The 19793-nt window shown below is 44.1% G+C and overlaps 1 protein-coding gene across 2 annotated transcripts in view; it reads left to right on the forward strand.

Annotated features, from left to right (window-relative positions):
• LOC116887116 (solute carrier family 5 member 4-like) overlaps positions 1-19793 on the forward strand; it is a 50897-nt gene that overhangs the window by 23062 nt on the left and 8042 nt on the right. For both annotated transcript variants that reach the window (XM_032888661.1, XM_032888662.1), the window contains exons 6-11: positions 970-1075; positions 2057-2137; positions 9383-9603; positions 14399-14534; positions 16285-16392; positions 17970-18120. In XM_032888661.1, coding sequence (XP_032744552.1) covers positions 970-1075; positions 2057-2137; positions 9383-9603; positions 14399-14534; positions 16285-16392; positions 17970-18120 — 803 coding nt within the window. The remainder of the gene's footprint in view (positions 1-969; positions 1076-2056; positions 2138-9382; positions 9604-14398; positions 14535-16284; positions 16393-17969; positions 18121-19793) is intronic.

The following is a 19793-nucleotide window of genomic DNA, read 5'->3' on the forward strand; positions in this document are numbered from 1 at the left end:
ACAAACAAATTAATCTTTAAAAAAAAAACAAGTTAAAACATTTCTAAGAGTGATTTTTAAATTATTTTTAAAGAGTCATCCCTTTCTTTCTGAAGCAGTATGTAATTATATAAAAATAAAACAATTAGAATCCTAAAATTTTCATTGATAGAATACTAATGCCAATAAGATATTCTTTGAAATACCCTCGTCAAGAGAATTACTATAGATGATTATTGAGCCCCTCTAAGCTTTATGGCACAGAAAAAGGTTACAGGACATGTTGCGTGTAATTTTAAAAAAACACGCTTCCGACCGCTAGCTTTGACCTGGCTTGACCGTTCCTCCCAGCTAGCTTTGACAAGCCGCCAGCTACCACCCCGGCTTCTCTCTTTCTCTGCTACTTTTGCTCCTCAGAAGAAAAACATTCAGACGGCTTTATTACCTTTGAACTTGCCAGATAACACGATTGCTGGGCGCAGAATCTCCTGCCCTAACCTTATCAGCCAGCCTCTATCAGCCATCTGCCCGTGGCGGAGGCCAAGAGTTCTAGCTACCCCAAGATCGTACTGGTTCCGTGCTTCTCATCCCAAAGCCTGACTGAGCCTGGTCCCTTCTCTTTCCTCCTGCGCCTTTTTCCTCCTGGGACTCAGGAGTCCCTCCTTTACCCTTTGCCCATCAATGGACTCCCACCTTCTTGATTGACTAAATCAATAACCAATCAGGGAACGAGACCTTTACTATCAGTACCTCCCCCTACAAGAACATGCCACTTCCTTTCTGTAGCCATTGAACAATGAACTACCTGTGGTGAGTGTATAGGAAAGAGAGTGAAAATTGTTCAATGACTTGCAGGGGATGTTGTGGTGGGGACATCTAACCGGAGACTTGGAGGAGGGGCAGGAGTCTATCAAGAGAGCTAGGAAAGGAGGTGGATGTTGGAGCAGGAAAATGAGGCCTAAAATATGTGTTTCTTTCCCATCCCGACAGTCAACCATATTTTCCGGAGCCATATTTATTCAGTTGGCCTTGGGATTGAACCTGTACCTGGCGGTCTTCATCCTCTTGGCTATCACTGCTTTTTACACAGTGGCCGGTAAGTCTGCCTCTAGTTTTACTCGCCCATAATGTATTCCGTTTGTCCTCCCCCATCTGTGATTAGTAGGCTGGGTGTTAGCCTTCCAAGGGTCAGAGGAAGGGTGCCATCGCGTTGCCACTGTGACACTAAAGCACAGGACAAGAGCAGCAGTTTCAAGAAACGCGATAGAATGCTCGCCGTTAAATGTAAGAAGAGTGATCAAGACAACAATATGGAAAGTGTGTGGCAGCCATTCAAACTAGCTCCTCACGAAGCTTAGATGTTGGTCTAGTGTCTCGGGCGTGCATAAGAAACTAAACGCCTCTCCATAAGTTTTAAATCAGCTAGTATGGTTTCTACTCACTGACTTGGAGGAGATAAGAAAGTGAGAAGAAGTTAATCCGAAGTGACTGTTGCACATTGAACACCATTTCAGATTCATGAGGGACGGGGCCCTGACCTCTGATTTCCCAGCTCACCCTTGTTTCTGCGTCGCACTCCCCAGAAGGAAATACCTTCGGGTGGAAGATCCAGTGAGACTAGAATTTAGAGAGGATATTTTTTCTCATACAACACTATTACAAAGCACAAGTCAGTGATATTTCTGGACTCCAACTAATGGAACAATGATGTGTCCCAAACAAGCAAGGTTTACTGAGACAAGAATGAATATATGGGGTAATTGAGTAGATTATTATGGTGAGCTGTCATAGCATAAAAACTTCATTTTTCCCTTATTTAATATTCAAAATCTCACCAACATGGAACTCCACCAACGATTCTTTGTATCTCATTAAGACAAGAGAAAGCAGATGAACTAAATACACTAATAAACACTTAGGGAAAACTGACCTCAAGACAAGCTGTGGCTCACACGGGACCCATGATGCATTGTCTGCTGACTCCTTTCTATGTTTGGGATACAGGAGAGCCCAGAGGTGAAGAGGGAAATCAGTATGCACGGATAAAATGTCCTGCTCCATTATTTTCTCTCCGCAGGGGGGTTGGCCTCAGTGATCTACACAGACTCTGTGCAGACTTTCATCATGCTGGTTGGCTCCTTAATTCTCATGGGGTTCGGTAAGTGAGGACTGTGGGGTGCACCTTGGGCTGAGGAATTATGGGAAATGTTCTCGTCTGTTTGTTCTGTTATGTTGCCTCCTGGTTTAACTGCGTCCATTTCATATAGTTCCCTTAATGGGAATGTTAACAGTTCAGTCATCTGGCTGGGGTTCTTTGGCTGTACTGGATAAAGACTGTGGTTAGACAGGGAAAATCGCTTCAGTTCTGGCAGCACCAAGCCCATTCATCTGTTAGTAGTCACTGTCCCACAAACTTTTCCTGGGCAGATAGGAACTAACATCTAGACTACTTTTCTCAAATGCAGATGCTCCCTTCTTCTAGATTCGATCTCCTTGTAAAGCATTCCCTTGAGTTTTCTAGTTGGGCTATTGAGCTTTTCATTTCGCTTCAATCCTCTTCAAATTTCTGTTTCGTATTACATTTTGAAGTCCTATATTCTCCCTCTTCCTCCTCTTCCTCCTTTTCTTCCTCTTCCTCCTCCTCTTCTTCTTCTCATCCCCCCTCCCCCCTCCCTTCTCCAGCCTTATGTTGCATTTTCTTGTGCATCAGTACAGGCCTTTCTTCTCTTTAAATTTATTGAGATGTTCCTTTGTGTCTTTCTTAATTGTCCTGGAATTTTTGATGAGTTTATTATTACTATTTTCAATTTCATATCTTGGGTATAGTCTAGGCAATTGTGTTGAAAAAACAATGGCTGGAGCAGTGAGGCAAAGGGGAGGGATTAAAAGAATTCAAATAGGAAAAGAAATCAAACTATGCCTGGTTGCAAATGGTGTACTTACTATGCATAAGAAATCCTAAAGATCTACAAGAAAACCTCTAGAAATAATCAACAGTGTGGCAGGATACAGAATAAAATTTTAAACCTCTATAGCCTCTATAGCCTTTCTTTTTTTAAAAAAATGTATTTACCTGTTTTATGTAGGTGAGCACACTGTAGTTGTCTTCAGACACACAAGAAGAGGGCATCAGATCCCATGACAGATGGTTGTGAGCCACCATGTGGTTGCTGGGAATTGAACTCAGGACCTCTGGGAGAGCAGTCAGTGCTCTTAACCACTGAACCTATCCATATCCTTTCGAAGTACCAACAACAAAATGCAGAGAATGCGATCACGCACACACTCCCATTCACAATAGCCTCAAAGAAAACAATATATCTCAAAGAAAAACTAAGCACAGAAATGAAACCCAATAAAAACTTTGAACCTCCGAAGAAAGAGATAAAGGCACTAGAAAATGGAAAAACATCCCACGCTCATGGGTTGGCAGAACTAACTTGTGAAGAGGACCATTTTACCAAAAGCTATTTACAGACTTAATACAATCCCAATCGAAATCCTCATCTAGTCCTTCACAAAAATAGAAGAAACTCCCCCAACATTAATGCGGAAATGCAAAAGGCAACACATAGCTAAAATGATCCTGAGCGAAAAGAGAAATGCTAACAGGATTGCCATTCCAGAAGTCAAGATACATTACAGGGCCATAATAATAAAACCAATGTGGTGTCAGAACAAAAACAGACATGTAGATTAATGAAACATGTTGACTTTTCCTACCTTGTGCTAGGACAGCCCATTAAGTCCTACTCATAGCATCCAAATGCTTTTAGATTCCCCAAATCTTTTACATTCCCCCAAAAACAAACAAACAAACAAACAACAAAAAAACACCATGATTGGGCCTGTCACAGAAACTTCCCTTGCTGTGACAAAACACGTGGCAAGGCAGCTTTTAGAATGAAGATTTTAGGGGTTGGGGACTTAGCTCAGCGGTAGAGCACTTGCCTAGGAAGCGCAAGGCCCTGGGTTCAGTCCCCAGCTCCGAAAAAAAAGAAAAAAAAAAAAAAAAAGAATGAAGATTTTATTTGGGGCTTGCAGTTTAAGAGGCATAGACATTCAAGACCATCTCAGTAGAAAAGAACATGGCAGCCAAGTAGGCGTGGTGCTAAAGCAGAATCTTTGAGCTCACAAAGCAGGAAGCAAGAAGACACTGAGAATGGTTCGAGTCAAATCCCACCTACCTTGTTACACACCTCCTCCAAGTCTGTATCTCCTGTGTAGTTAGGGTTTCTACCGCTGTAATCGAATGTCATGACCAAAAGGCAAATTGGGAGGAATGTAAAATCAACTTTTATTCACCCGATGTACTTGTTGTCTTGAAGGATTACTGCTGAGTAAACTCACCCTTCCTAGCTCTTTCTGAACTCTGGCTGGCTAGTTCAACTCAGCTGATCTGGCTCAAACTCCTCTCCAAGCTGACTTGTTCAAACTGGCTTCTCTCAGCTTCTGACTGAATTGCTCTGCTTGGTCTCAAACTAACTCCGACAATCTGTTCTAATCTTCTGGCTGCTTCTCACTCCATGGCTTCCTCAGTCTTCACCTGCAATCTATTTCTCTCCCTCTCCCTCTCCCTCTTTCCCTCTCCTCCTTCCCTCCCCGCCCCCCCCCGTGTGTGTGTGTGTGTGTGTGTGTGTGTGTGTGTGTGTGTGCTTGCTGCCACTTAAGTCGCCTCTCTTTCCTGTGCTGTTCTCCTGAGAGGTGTGCATAACATATCTTTGACTCATTCCGTCAAATCTTTCTGATTTGTCAGTTTGTTTGCCCGTCAGTTAGACATCACTTTCAAACATGGCTGCTTCCGTCTACAAATTAACCTAACCTACATTGTTGGGGATTAAATGTGTGTATTAAGGATGTGTCTTTATTCCAGTTAGATCATACTGTGTGTAATCTGTGGTGTGTCTGCATTCCAGCAGGATCACATCGACCTAGAAGGTCTTTAGATGTGCCCTTGACAGAGCAGCCATGTTGACGGATTAAAATGCCTCTGCAAAGGAAAGGGTTTAGGCTGGCTTACACTTCCATATCACTATTCACCGCTGAAGGAAGTCAGGACAGGAACTCAAGCAGTGCAGGAACCTGGAGACAGGAGCTGAGCAGAAGCCATGGAGAAGGGCTGCTTACTGACTTGCTCCTTGAGGCTTGCTTAGCTTGCCCTCTTATACAACCCAGGACCACCAGGGATGGCACCACCCACAATGTGCTGAGCCCTCCCCAATTAATCACTAATTAAGAAAATGCCTTTCAGGCCGGCCTACAACCCAATCTTATGGAGGCTTTTTCTAAATTGAGGCTCTCTCCTTTCAAATGACTTTAGCTTGTGTCAACTCGACATAAAACTCAAGAATACCTCCTAATTCTCACACGCAGTTCCACCAAATGGGGACAGAGTGTGCAAAGACATGAGCCTAAGAAGGCCATTCTCATTCAAACCACCACACTAACGCTAAAAGCCTTTTGACAATCCCTGTAGAAACCTACTATAAAATAACCCTAATAAATATAAAAACATAAAAGGAGTTTAAATGGAATTACCATATAATGGCAGACAGTACATATGATACCAAACAAAACACCCGGTACCAGGAGTAGGCTACATCTTTTTTGAGTTTTTGGCTCAAGGAGACTTCTAGTTGCCGTCTCCCAAACATTACAGGAGATCGTTGATGTCATCGGTTACTCTCCGTAACTTGACTGTAAGACTCTGTTGCTGAAAACACCACATCCGTAGGTCTTCAAACAGAAAAGGTGCTGGTACTCAACTAGAAGCTTCACCTCATGTGAGCTACATTCAGAGTTGCTGGAAAGCACTCGTTGGGCTACTAGAGGAGAAAAGTGGTCGTTCTTCTCACCCAGCTACAAATCCTAAAAGCTACAGTATGACCTGCTTCAAGACAGTCTCATTGGTGCAATGGTGGCACGAGTGTCATGGGAGTGGCCAACCACTCTTCGACTGGGCTTAAGGCCCACTCCATGAAACTGAAATCACACTGACCAAGTTAGTGAAGCCAATAATGGGAGATTACGTAAGTCACGGGCACCTAGGGGAAAAGTTACTCCTATTATCCTGCTAAATGACCAGAACAATGAAATGACTCTTCATGACTCATGCCAGAGCCCTTGGGGGCAGCCCTGACTGCCTATGTGCCTGGTCTTTACTGTGGGTTCTCAGTAATAGAATGAAAAAAAAAACAAAACCAACTTTGACTTTTTTTTCTCTCTCATATATTACATCCCAGCCACAGTTCCACTCCCTCCTCTTCTCCTATTCCCCTCTCCTGCCCCCCAACCACTCCTCCTCCTTCAGAAAAGGGCAGGCCTCCCGAGGGATATCAACCAAACGTGACGTATTAAGTTGCCATGAGACAAGGCACCTCCCAGCCTATTAAAGCGGGAAGAGGCAACGCAGCGGGAGGAGAAGTCCCAAAAGCTCCACCTGTACTCAGGATTTTGATTCTTAAAGCTGCAGACTCAGAAAGAATTCTCCCAAAATGGCTTCCTGACAGTGAACCATGACTGATGGGTGGAGAGAGAAACAGGTCTAGCTGCCAGTATGCCCTGAAGACTCCAGGATTTCTGTATGGTTGGTTAGACTGGGACTGTGCTCACCATAGAGTCTGGATGGAGTCCGTCAGTTTATTCTCTTTCTCTTCTCTTCTTTCTCTTCTTCTTTTCCTTCTTTTCCTTCTTCTTTTCCTCCTCCTCCTCCTCCTCCTCCTCCTCCTTCTTCTTCTTCTTCTTCTTCTTCTTCTTCTTCTTCTACTTCTTTTCCTTCTACTTCTTTTTCTTCTTCTTTTCTTCTTCTTCTTTTCCTTCTTTTCTTCTTCTTCTCCTTCTCCTCCTTCCTCTCTCTCTCTCTCTCTCTCTCTCTCTCTCTCCCTTCCTCCCTCCCTCCCTCCCTCCCTCTCCCTCTCTCTCTCTCCTGTGTGTGTGGGGGTTAGGGGTGGCACCCCCACTTTGCCACTGGGCACAGCTCCTTGGGGAACCAGAACACCAGAGAGGAGAGTTTGACTACGCTTATCCCACGCCGACGCCCAGGCGAGTGCCAGGCTGTCCGGAAGTGGTGAGACACTGCTCCGGGGATGGGAATGCAGTCTGAGATGTGGGAAAGCTGGAGCTGTTTCGGGGTCCCAGGCCTGCAAAAAGGCCCCAGGGCCATGGGGTTCTCTGACTCTTGGACATTCAGGAACCACTGGGAGTCATGGAAGAGCCAAGAATAGAGTCAGGGGCCACCGGCTAAGGACAGCATCTAGCCCAGGCCCGGGGATATGGGGAGCTCCAGCTTATTTCCATGGTGATTGTCTTTTGCTTAGAGGAGTCAGGCTTGGCGGCCGTTGTGGCTGGGAGCACAGAGAGGCCTTCTACAGGAGAATTAAGCTGGGGCTCTGTAGTCAAAGGCTTTCTCCATGGCTCATCATGGCAGATCTTGATGAAAGAGACAGTCCATGGTTCTAAACAGTTTGTTGGTTATTCATGGTGGAAAATGGATGCATAAAACCCTACCCACTTCTCAGGATGAACCTGAAATTAAACACCTTTTGCAGGGAGGAGTGTCTGGGAAAGGAAGCTTATTGGCTAAGCCCTCCGGGCCTCTAGGTGCCTCATTAGCATGGAGAACTGTTTTGGGTCTTGGTGACCACAGGACATGTTTCTTTTTTGTGAGAAGCACGGCATGTGTTCCCAGTCAGGAGTCTGACAGGGAGCGAGGAGTCCCCTAAGTTTCAGGTGTCTGCCCATCAAGTCTCCGGGCCTCAACATGCTCTACCTTACCAAACTTCCTGGCATGGTTTTACCATGGAACCTGTGGTGTGTGTGTGTGTGTGTGTGTGTTTCTCTTTCTGTGTGTGTATGGTTGGCCCTCTTTTTGTCTCTCTGTCTCTGTGTGTGTGTGTCTGTCTCTCTCTCCCCTCCCCACTCTCTCTCCTTCTCTCTCTCTCTCTCTCTCTCTCTCTCAGTGTCAGTGTCTCCCTCTGTGTGTCCCTCTCTGTCTCTCTCGCCCTCCCCACCCCTCTTCTTTCCATCCTAATCCGGAGGTCTCTGTCTTTTTCCCCCCTCACACTTGTTCATATAAAATTATAGCTCCCACTTGGTTTAGAACCAGAAAACCAGACTACAATGAAACATATATCACTAGGGCTTCAAGGCGGGAATGGAAGCCATTTATGTCTGTTCTTTTCAAAAGAACTCGAATTTCTCCTATTTCACCGTGAAGTTTGCAGAAAAGTGGGTGGATGCAGAACGAATGACACTAAGCAAAGTGACTCAAACTTAGAAAAATCAAACAGAAAACAGGCATCGCAAGTTCTCCTCCAGTGAAGATCCTAGCCTGTGGCAATGTATACATGTCTATATGGAAATACTGTAAATATGGGTAGAGTGTAACATATAGAAAAGTGATAGAGAAACGGGTGACATCGGTGATAGGAAGTACAGAATGCAGGCATAAAGGATAGAAAGATACTATTTTCTGGTTTCAGCTGTCATGGTTGTGAGTATGTGTGCACGTGTGTGTGTGTGTGTGTGTGTGTGTGTGTTCATATATATGAATGTGTGTATGAGTGTATGTGTGAGTGTGTGTGCATGTATGTATGCACATGTCTACATGTGAGTATGTATGAGTGTGTGTGTGCATATGTATGTGTATGTGTATGTGTGTGAGTATATAGGAGTGTGTGCATGAGTGTATGTGTGAGTGTGTGTGCATGTATGTGTGCACATGTGTCTACATGCCAGTATGTATGTGTGTGCATATGTGTGTGTACATGTGTCTGAATGCATGTAAGTATGTGTGAGTGTGTGTCTGTGTGTGTCTGCGTGTGTCTGCATGTGTGTGAGTATGTATGAGTGGGTGTGTATGAGTGTATGTATGTGTGTGCACATGCATGTGTGTATGTGCATGTGTATGTCTGTGTGTATATGTGCATGTATATGAATATGTATGGTGTGTGTGCACATGCATGTGTGTATGTGCATGTGTATGTCTGTATGTATATGTGCATGCATATGAATATGTATGAGTGTGTGTGTGAGGACTGTGTATGAGTATATGAGTGTGCATGTGTGAGGGGGGTGAATAAAAATGTAATTGACTGAGAAACTGTAAAACCATACCAAAGTTCCATTGCTTCTAAATGGCCAATATTCTATCACGGATGAACCCAAGGCATAGACCATTTGCTGAACTCAATGGTACCTCCCACAGGGCTGGGGAGGGTGTGTGGGTGTCTTTCTTCTAAAAGAGAAACAATGTTAAACAATTCTTTGCCTGCACAGACCCTTGGGGAAAGTACTGAAGCTAGACGTGACCATGCTAATAGGAAGCACCCTATTATAGGAGGATATTATAATAGGAGCATGAGGTGTTTGAAATGCTCACACACTATGTCTGATGCCTTTGCAGCATTTGCTGAAGTCGGAGGCTACGAGAGCTTTACAGAGAAGTACATGAATGCCATCCCCTCTGTGGTGGAGGGGGACAACCTGACGATCAGCCCCAAGTGCTACACCCCTCAGCCCGACTCCTTCCACATCTTCCGAGATCCTATCAATGGAGACATCCCGTGGCCAGGACTGATATTTGGAATGACCATTTTAGCTATCTGGTACTGGTGTGCAGACCAGGTGAGCATGGGCACCGGCATGTGTGACTGTGTTTATTTTTATTTTTATCGTTTCATGCAAAAGCATCTAGCTGCTTCTATTTTGTATACATTCACAATATTTAAAGCGTCAGACGCTTTTCTATGTCTTGTCTTGTAGAAAACAGTTGTTTTGGTCTCTCTTCACTACATCATGTTTTTTCCCCTCAGAGACACATTCAGTTTTTTCATTTAAGTTTTTTTGAACTCCATTTCTAGTCTCTAAAACCACCGCATTTGGTATAGTCTGTGACATATCAGCATTGATGTAATTTTTGATGGCAGTAGAAATAGACACTTACCAAGCGTGTAGTGACACATCGAATCAGGATCTTAAACTTAATTTGCCCCCAAATGACGCAAAGGCTTCTATTTCTCTCTTTCACCTTTCTACTTTTAGTGTTTTTTTCTCTTAATTGAGAATTTAGCTTTCCTTCTTCAGTTCCCGATCTTCGGTTGTCCTGACCTTTCTACAGATCTTGATCACAATTTTAGAGCATTCAGTCTACAGGGTTTGTCATTATATGAAAGTAATTATTTGTTATGCACATACACATTTTTGCTCTGTATACGCTCTCGTGCGTGTGCATGCGTGTGCATATTGTGTGTGTGCATATGTGCATTTGCTTGTGCACATGTGCGTGCGCATGTGCATGAGTGTGTGCACGTGCATGTGCACGGGCTTGTGCATGTGTGCAGGATGTGGTTTTCTCTAGCTTTATCCTTTTCTATTAACAATTCTTATATTTACCTTAAAGCTTCTTGACAATCACTACTCATTATGTATTAAAACATCTGCAGATTGGTGGAAGACCCTCACAGTATTTTTTTTTTTTAACAGAGCCGTGGCATCAATCATATATCAGAGTAGGACGTTCCACTTCTATCCTGTCTCTGTAAACAAAATAGCAAGACTTCACTCTGCGATGTCTTACAAGCTTCTAAGAACCCAAAACAGTGGGTGTTACAAGGAGCCCAGGGGCACCAGGAATGAAAGGCACACTTTGATGATGAGAGACAGTTAGCTCCCACCCAAGAACAGACAAGATAGCTGAATTAGAGTCAGGGACAGCCCCTGCTCCAGTTGTTGGGAGACCCCCATGAAGACCAAGCTGCACATCTGCCACACATGTGCAGCGGGCCTCAGTCCAGCCCATGTATACAGCTCTAGATTCTGCAACATTGTAAACCATAGAAAAGACAAATGTTATATAGTTTTCCTGATCATGCCTTCCTGCCTGCCCCAGGATGTTTTTCTTCTCCACTGTTTCTTTTGACTATTGAAGACTCATATTCTCTCCCTCTCCCTCTCCCTCCCCTTCTCCCTCTCTCCCTCCCCTTCTCTCCCTCCCCCCTTCTCCCTCTTTCCCTCCCCCTCTCTTTGTCCTGCACTCATATCAGTATTTTAACTTTATTGTAATTTTAAAAGATTTTCCACTCTTCATATATTCATCTAATTCAATTCATACAATTTTATTGCTGGGATTTTTTTTCTCTGTAGTTTAATTTTGTTTGTAGTCCTGCTTGCTTTTTTTTTTTTTTTTTTTCCTATCATGTTCTACTTTGGGGTGGGATCATGAGTTTGCAACATTGTATTTTAGAAATACTCTTATTTTTACTTCGTGGCTGTTCCCTTTCTTAGTTTATTGAGTTTAGATGGAACTTCTTTGACTCAAAATCTTTTCTTGTTTACATTTCATCTCTTTCCTTTCTGTAACTCTCGTTTGTTTTCTCTTGCCCTTCAAAACATTCCTCTAGGGGTTGGGGATTTAGCTCAGTGGTAGAGCGCTGGGTTCGGTCCCCAGCTCCGGAAAATAGAAAAGAAAAAAACATTCCTCTGCACTGTTTTTCCATGTCTCTCATCTAACCCTGTACTGTTCTTCTGCTTTGATCACCATGCCTAAGACAGCTTCTAGAAGGAAGGGCTTACTTGGATTTATGGTTCGGGAGGAGTAAGAAGTCCTTTGCCGTCACAGCCAGGGAGCATGGCAGCAGGCAGGCATATAGAGTAGCAAGCCAAGAGAGAGCTCACATCTTACACCTCAAACAGGAAATAATAAGAGCAAACTAGGACTGTGTTGTTGTAAAAATATAATAAATAAAAGAAAAGTAAGGTTGTCTTTTTATCCCCGCTAGATCCGTTACCACAGTGCCCCAGGATATCTGCTGGATCTCTTAATTCTCAGTCAGCAAAGCCTCTCATCTCACCCGTTTCGCTCCATCCCGTATCACACTGCCAAAGGCCTCTCTCTGAGCCATCAGCAATCTCTCTACCTATCTAGTTCCCAAGGCAGGTTTCCATGCCAGAAACACACATCCCAACTCTGTGGTGGCCCAGACCAGCCACCCCAAACTCCATTACACTTAAATCTACACATGAAAGAACACACAACACAATAACCTTTGACCCAATTGATAAGATATAATTGCCCACCTAAACATACAAAGCCCAGTACCATCCATCTCTTAAGAACATTAAATACACAAAGCGGAATCTTAACGTCACCTGCCATATTGTCCTGCCATGGCTTCTCCCCGCTCTCCCTCCTGTCTCTTCCTCCTTTCCGTTCCAGTCTCCTCCTCTTCCTCCAAACTTTTCTCCCGCCCATCCTTCCTTCTCGTCCAATGACAGGCCTCCTTCTATCTTGTACCTGCCTCACCTGTGACATCATCCCACAGGAATGGTCTTTATGGGAACACATAAACAACCCAGCCTAGAGCCAATGTTATTAGTGGTTCTTCTACACAAAGTGACAGTAAGAGCCTATGGTTGATGACAGCACTTACACAGCTCATTGAACAGAGGTGGTGGGCTGGTACCTAACTGTAGCGGGAAATATTTTTAAAGCAGAACATCATGCTAGAACCCGCACCACTGGGCCACATGGCACCAGCGGGGTGTTCTTATCTCAGTCAACCAGACTGGCCCAGAGCTCTCAAAATGTCTTCACACGACTGACAAAGTTCCCTTAGCGGGTCACTGCCACGCCAGCCCCGTGTAATGACTGCCCATCTCGCATTAGCTGTCATAAATCCCTGTACCCCACCAAAAATCAAAACTCAAGAGTCTTAAAAGTTACCAATCAGATTTATATCAATAATCTTTCACCCCACAAAACATCCACACAATAAACTCAGAGCCAATTGATATTGATAGAAACTGCCCACCTAGATAAGAAATATTGTCACATAATTACCCATCCCTTATAAGATATTCATAGTTACCTGTGGCTATTTAAAGCCACACGGATCTGGGTCATCCTTCTCTTCCTCCATCTTCCTCCTTCTCCCCTCTCCGTCTCTCTCTTCTCCTCCTCTCTTCCCCCTTCCAATCAGGAAGTCCCGCCCACTCCTCGCTCAGTGATTGGTCCCCTGAAATCCTTATTCATTAGTGGAAGGTCCTTGCCACACCTAACCAGAGCCTTCACCCCTATAAACTACTGCTCACTGTACGGTAAGGTATGCTTCACAATACCAGAGGAGAAAGGTAAACGCCAGCCTAGCTGCAAACCGTTTGATCTACGATGGTCACCCGCCTGCGAAATATGCTGATGCAATGGCAGAACAAAGCTTGTGAAAGTAGCCACGCAAGCTCTGATTTAAGGCCCAAGCGGCGAGATGGGACCCACAGCCGACCATAGTTCGGTGGCCAAGAAACTAAGACCAGGCAATCCAGGGACCTAGGGTAAAAACCAAATGCAATATAATGACTCCTGACGACATTCTGCTACACTCCTAGACCAGTGTCTCTCACAGCCACCCTCAGAAGCTTCCTCCCGAAGCAGATGGGAATTCGGAGGCCGCAGCCAAACAATGAGCAGAGAGTGAGATTCCTTGGAACACTCGGCCCTAAACGGATGTCTCCACCAAATCCCTCCCCTCAGGACCACACCAGTTCTATCACTTTCGATTCCTAGCCCAGATGAGTTTTCAGAGTAGTCTGAAGAATTCTAGAAACATCTCGACGTTCTATTTTCATTGGCTTCCTACTTATGGCGTTTCCATGGAAACTGGCCTGACCGCCTAGAAGTCAGCTACCTGATAATTACAAGGAAGGTGTTGGGGATAGGTGTATGTACGACGTTTGAGACAAAAACACACACAGCTTGCGGCAGCATCAGAAGTGGCTTGGGGGGCATGCTGCCTTACCGGGCTGCAATCTGGGTGTGAGAACCATGTTTCAGTAACAGCCGATGTATACAGTCTATGTACAAGGGTCATGTGTACTTCATACGAGACTGAAAACGTTGAGAATATGTTTTAATAATAGATAATGTATACTACTTTCCATGTGCCAAGGGCCATGAATGCATTCATTATAAAACGTCTGGAAAGTCCTATCAGAGGTATTTCTAATTTAGAGATGAGAAACAGGAGACGTACAGGGGTTCAGCAGTGCAAATAAAATAGTAATGCAAATCCTGATGCTGCTCTAAAGCCCATTGGTTTCCACTAACCACACCTTTGGAAAACGTTTTAATTTAATTTTATTCTGTGCATATGCGTGTTCTGTCTTCCGATAAGTATCTCGCGATCTGGAGGTCAAAAGAGGGTATTAATTCTTCCAGTGCCGGAATTATAGATGTCTATGGCTGCTGGGAACTGAACCCTGGCCCTCTGCACGTACAATATCAAGAGTTTTTCACTGCTGACCCGCGTCTTCAGCCCTAACCATATAATTTCTTATTCTATGTAATCTTAAGCCTTGAAAATGTATCTTCGCCCTCTTTAAAGTCATAGCAGATCCTTGCACTAATAATGCTGTGTTTCCCTGGCAGGTCATGGTACAGCGCTGCTTATGTGGCAAGAACATGTCCCACGTGAAGGCCGCCTGCATCATGTGTGGGTACCTGAAGCTGCTGCCCATGTTCCTCATGGTGATGCCGGGGATGATCAGCCGTATTCTGTACACAGGCAAGCCGTGGATATATGAATCCGCTTTTTCTATATTTGATGTCTGTGGTTTTTAAGATAAGAAAAACCTTGATAGGTTAGAAGGAGCGATGGAGGGATATTGTGGTAATTTTAGCTAGACCACTTCCTGCTCCCGGCCACCACCCTACCAGAGCCCTCTGGATTTGAGAATGAAAGACACACGTGCGCGCGCGCGCACACACACACACACACACACACACACACACACACACGCGCGCGCGCGCGCGCCAGTTAATTTTTGACATGCCCTGACTAGCTCAAAGATTAGGCACTCCTAAACCTTCCCCTGCTAGCAAACGTTCCCCTCTGGTACTCCTAAGACCCTGAACCTTTCCATGCTACCCCAGGCCTCATCAGGGAAGTGGCCACTTACTCGAATTCTCACATGACTGGTTGGCTTTCTCTCCTGTAGCTCTCATGTCCCATCCTCCTCCCCAAGTCATGGCGATCTCCCTCAACTTCTTTTTCCCAGTTCCTAGCCCACGCAAATCTAAAGGTCCTGCCTCAGTCTTTCTGCCCAACCATTGGCCATTGGCTCTTTGTTGATCGATCAAAAACCAACTGAGGACAAGGACCTTCAGCATTTGGGTACACAGAGTCACGATTTTTGGGGGCCTGATTAATTCAAAGCATTAGAACCCATCCCCAACAGAGGGAGGCACTTCTGAGAAAAGGGTCAGAAGGAGAACATTCAGCAGACTTGGCACTCTTCTGCGTCACTTTCATACATGCTGCCAGTCTCCTTGCAGACTTCTGAAACTGTGCATCCTGTTCCCGTGAGTGGATTTGATGTAAGATAGTCCAGAAGTTCCCTTGATGATGAGTTGGAACTGAGCAAGGATATGATAGCTGACTGTGGTGGCCCAGGGAGTGGCACTGTTAGGAGGTGTGGCCTTGTTGGAGTGGGCGTGGCCTTCAGAGCGGGTGTGGCCTTGGTAGAGTAGGTGTGGCCTTGCTGGAGGAAATGTGTCACTGTGGAAGTGGCCCTTGAAGCCCTCCCCCTAGCCAAAGTCAAAGCTTCTAACACTTCTCGAGGGACGCTTCCTCCCCTATAAGGCACACTAAGGAAAGAAGCTTCACCAAAACATCATAAGAACAATCTCCAGAGTTCAAATCACCCTCAGCACCAATGAATGCCTCCCATATTTCCACCAGGATGGCCCATTACGTCCCACTTAAAGCATTCCATTGCTTTCCAAATCCAAAGTCCCAAAATCCACATTACTCCAAACAAAAGCATGGTCAGCAATATCCCAGTCCCTGGTACCAAATTCTGTCTTAGTTAGGGTTCCCATTGCTGTGAACAGACACCATGACCAAGACAACTCTTATAAAGGACAACATTTAATTGGGCTGGCTTACAGGTTCAGAGGTTCAGTCCATTATCATCAAGACAGGAAGTCAATGTTTGGGGAAAACTAATTTCTGAGTCAGATGAGGATAGCTACTGCTGACTTTTTTTCCTTGAGAAATTACTTTTTCTCGATTAGGAAAGGTAGAAGAGACACAGCCAATCATTTCTGAGGAACGGAAGACACATTCTTATCGTCAGTCCCATCACACAACGTTCACTGTGTTTTCCCAACTAGGCAGAAGTGTATCAAGTTCAAAGTTCAGCATCCAATTTCTAGGCAAATATAGATCCTCCCATCTTGTGTCTTCCCTCTGTCCCCCGTCTGCAGATTGTACCTAGTTGAGTCCTGCTCAATGAACTGTGTCTCCCCCTCAGATAAGGTGGCCTGCGTCGTACCTTCTGAGTGCGTGAAACAGTGCGGCACGGCCGTCGGCTGCACTAACTATGCCTACCCTACCCTGGTGCTGGAGCTGATGCCTGATGGTTGGTAAACACCCATAGCACGTCTCGAGGGCTCCACGGGCCATGAGGGATATACTGGGGGAAGAGTCTTGGGTATCCCTTCCATTGATTCAGTCCTACTCATCAGATAATTCTTAAGAACCAATCACAGTCTACCAGTCACATGCTGGCTAGGTCTGGAGATTGCAGGGAGGAGCTAATTTCCGTTAGGAGAATACCGCTTAGCGTGAACGCTGTCTTCCGGCTCAGTCAGCATTGAAATGATGTGTTAGCCAAAGAGGAAGTTATAATGCTACAAAATTCGGAAACCCAGAAGGCTAGAAGTTAACTTTTACCTTGGTTTTAGGATAATATCACAGTCTGCCTGCTTCATACCTAAGTACATACCATTCCTTGAGAGGTTCGTTGGCTTTTTAACCAGTGAAGTATGCATGATCGCCCGTGGAACTCACTGTAGTGTTACAGTCCAGATCATAAGCTTCATCTGTGAAGCCCTGATTATTGGAAATTCAGAAAGTGATCATTGCTGTGCAGGCTGTACCCTGAGCAAGTACAGAGCTGTAAAGTCTAAGCGGCCTGGGGGTCTCGGTTGACACTTCTGTGCCATCTCTCCTCCTTGATTTACACGGAGATTATTCAAAATTAAGGGACCCACAAACTCCATTCTCAATTTACCCTGTACTGGGAGGCCTGGAGCCATTACTAACAGAGGTTATGAGCAGAACTGTGAAGCTCTCGCAATGATTCAAAACGATCAGCTTTGCCCATAAAGGTTTTCTCAGCAGTATCGTCTGTCAGGACTCTAGGTCTCCAATTCTCAAAGTCTTCACAAAGTCAAGAGTTTCGCCTCCAAAGAAAGATGGTTCCGGGTTCTTCCTTCTCTTGCAAAGTAGTTCCCAGAACGTGACCTTTAAGTGATATTTAGCTCTCAGCTAATACTAAGCTGACCCTGAGGAAGAACCTCAGAAAATGTTTGCAGTATAAATGCAGGTAATTGCACCTCTTAAAGCTAATTTTAAGCCACAGAAGCCAACCATTCACGTGATAACTTTGTATTTTTAAAAATTAAACTCTTGGGCTGGAGAGATGGCTCAACAGTTAAGAGCTCTGACTGCTCTTCCAGAGGTCCTGAGTTCAAATCCCGGCAACCACATGGTGGCTCACAACCATCTGTAATGGGATCCGATGCCCTCTTGCGGTGTGTCTGAAGACAGTGGCAGTGTACTCATATACATTAAATAAATAAAAAATTAAAATTAAACTCTCAGATCAAAAGACAAGGATTTCAGTACCACATTCGAATATGATGAATTTGATTAAACCTTGTTATATTCTGTAATGATTTACTTATTTACTTTTCATGAATAATCACAGTATCCAACCCATATTGAAGCTTTACTGTGTTTGAACAACGTTCTAAATATTTTGTGTGCTTTAACTGATTGTATCTCCAAGAAAAACTAAGCAGTGACACACGTCAACAGTGGCTTTAGCTAACAACTCTGTAAGAGTGTTTTACCCTTGAACGATTCTTTGATGTAGATGTTCATAAGCCATGACATCCACCTTAACCAGAGCTTGCTCCCTTCTCACCCCAGGACTGCGAGGCCTGATGCTGTCGGTCATGTTGGCTTCTCTCATGAGCTCCCTGACCTCCATCTTCAACAGCGCCAGCACCCTCTTCACCATGGACCTCTACACCAAGATAAGGAAGAAGGCATCGGAGAGAGAGCTCATGGTAGCCGGACGGTGAGGGAACCTGTCTCTGCCTAGAACTGCTCTGAGGAAGGGTGGCTATAGACAGGAACTGTAGAGCCCTGCTCTTTGGATTCAGGGAAAACTAAAAATGTAGTTCAACCGTTGGGGAAGAATCATTAGGAGATGTTCAGCTCAACCTTTCTCTTCACAGACCCAAAAACTATAGCCATAGTTTTAAACGTATATAGTTTAGTTTTTCAGACTCCCACTGTCTGGTTACTGCCCATCCCTTCCCCTTCTCATTATCCCTACACCGTCACTTCACAAAACTCTGTGTTTAATGGGATGTACCTCACACCCTAAGTCTGACAGCTGAATGACTTTCCTTTAACAGTTTCTACGCGTACTGTACGGAAACGATCAACTACCTTGTCCACATTATACAGAGAAGTCTAACAACTGCATTCACTCAAGGTTGAGCCATGTTAGACAGAGACAGATCCTCCAGAAGATACAAAGTCCAAGAGGCTGCTTCAGGAGTTAGGAGACCTTGGGCAGACTGGGGGCCTTGAGGGGAGTAGATGGAAGGGAACAAGAGATAGCAGCCAATGTGGTGTTCTGTTCTTCACTTAATTTTTAGACAAAATCTATCTGCCATTTTGTATAATGTTCTAAAATTTAAAGTGAAAAACGTAGAGGGAGAACAGGAAACAAATCCCCATGGAAAAACTGAATGCTCAGGGCTAGAGAGATGGGTCAGCAGTTAAAGGCACTGGCTGCTATTCCCAAGGTCCTGAGTTCAATTCCCAGCAACCACATGTTGGGTCACAACCATCTACAATATGATCTGATGGCCTCCTCTGGTATGCAGGTGTATATGCAGATAGAACACTCATATACATAAAACAAATAAATCCTTTTTTTAAAAAAGTTGAACACTCCTATAACTGTAGTTTTTGTCAAAAATTAAAAATTACTAGGAAAAAAAAAAAAAAAAAAAAAAGAAATTACTAGGAACCCCAAACCTTTTCTTGGCTTCCACATTTCCAGAGCTAACAACTACTATTGGTGATTCATCAAGCGGTTCAAACCTTCCCAGGTTAGGATATGGTAACCAGAATAACACAGTGGATTTCTAAGTCTTCTATGATGAGGAAATGTTGTATTTTTCTGGAATGGTTTATTCATTTAACCACTGTATATATAGGTATAGATATGAGTGTATTTGTGCTTATATAAGTATATATTTATACTTATATATAAATACATATATGTGTATCTATACATATATATATACATATTCATACACACACATATATATGTATATATATTCATTATAGGACTATATTAGAATTTACTGTTCATGGGAATCTGACTGGAGTATTTCTGTCTGTTAGCTTATATGAACATGTAATTCTATCAAGGATATCAGTGTGTGTGAGTGTGTGTGTGTGTGTGTGTGTGTGTGTGTGTGTGTGTACACATTTCATTTTAATTAATATCAAAGAATATTCAGTAGTCCCAATTAAAAAGAAATATGGGGAGTGATTTTGAAAGAAAAGACATTATGACTTTTGCAAAAATTAATGGCAGGAATAACTCTGAGTGAGCTGATTAAAAAAAAAACAGGCGGATCATTTTTCCTTTACACCATATACCCATGCGGGTCTCCTATAGTGGAAACATCACTCCATCTGTGTGGGCTGGCAGGTGAATTTGTTCTG

This window comes from Rattus rattus, chromosome 18, assembly GCF_011064425.1.
Source record: "Rattus rattus isolate New Zealand chromosome 18, Rrattus_CSIRO_v1, whole genome shotgun sequence".
Taxonomy (NCBI): domain Eukaryota; kingdom Metazoa; phylum Chordata; class Mammalia; order Rodentia; family Muridae; genus Rattus; species Rattus rattus.